An 881-nucleotide genomic window follows, 5' to 3' on the forward strand; every position below is an offset into this window, starting at 1 on the left:
GGCAGGTGATCCCGAGGCCACTCTGCCGTGTTCTGTGAATCTTGGCAGAAGCGAGGCGAGCTGTAAATAAAACCATGAGCATTAGAATCGCCGCTGTGTAGTATTAACCTGTTGAGCCCGGGGCTTTCCGGGGCTGGAGCTGCACCGCGGGCTCTGCCGTCTGGGACTCTCCTCCAGCGCGGACCGGACACGACACCAGGCCGGGCCCGGCCGGGACAGCGGGGTCTCGGGCAGCGGCGGGGCCGGGCGTCCCTCCAGCACGTCCCCAGCTCGGGCGTCGAGGCCTGGCGGAGACCCCAGGACTCGTCGCGGCGGCCTCCAGTGCGCGTCTTGCGTGACGCTGCGGCCTCGGGAATTCCGTCACGGCGGAGCCGGGTCCAGCGCGGTGCAGACCGGGGACCCGCGCCTTGCTCGGCCAGAGCGGCTCAGCCACTACTCCAGGTCCGGCCGCGGCCACTGAGAACAGCCGGGACACCCAACCCCACGCTGCCCGGGGCCAAGAAGCCCGAGGAGGCCGTAGCTGGGTTCCAGCTCTCACTCGCGGCCCCGAGGCCCCGCCCCTCCGCCGCGCGCATGCGCTGCCCCCGAGCAGCCGCGTGTGGTGACGGGAGGGGCCTGCCCGCTCCCCTCCTTCCCGGGACCGGCTCACTCCGGCCCCGCCGAGGGGGGCGCGAGTTTCACCTCGTCCCCCGGGATCCCTCGTTGAAGAGCTGCGGAGATGGAACCGCAAGATCCAGAGCTGGCCGGAGGGCCCCAGCTCCCCCGGAGCCGTGGGTGGCGGCAGAGGCGCGGGGCGTTGCTGGAGGCCGGGCGGCTCCTCGGCGCTCCCCCTCGGTGGCCGGGGCGGGATGGTGCGTCCCGCAGGGCGCGCGCGGCTCCCG

At 73.1% G+C, this 881-nt stretch overlaps 1 protein-coding gene across 1 annotated transcript in view; it reads left to right on the plus strand.

The window, feature by feature from the left end:
* Positions 1–683: 683 nt before the first annotated feature.
* Positions 684–881, plus strand: part of PAXIP1 (PAX interacting protein 1) — a 60,080-nt gene continuing 59,882 nt past the window's right edge. The window contains exon 1 of the mRNA XM_017860586.1: positions 684–851. Within this exon, the coding sequence (XP_017716075.1) occupies positions 849–851 (3 nt within the window). The 5' untranslated portion in view covers positions 684–848. The remainder of the gene's footprint in view (positions 852–881) is intronic.

The sequence above is a fragment of the Rhinopithecus bieti genome, unplaced genomic scaffold, assembly GCF_001698545.2.
Source record: "Rhinopithecus bieti isolate Rb0 unplaced genomic scaffold, ASM169854v2 scaffold_50877, whole genome shotgun sequence".
NCBI lineage: Eukaryota > Metazoa > Chordata > Mammalia > Primates > Cercopithecidae > Rhinopithecus > Rhinopithecus bieti.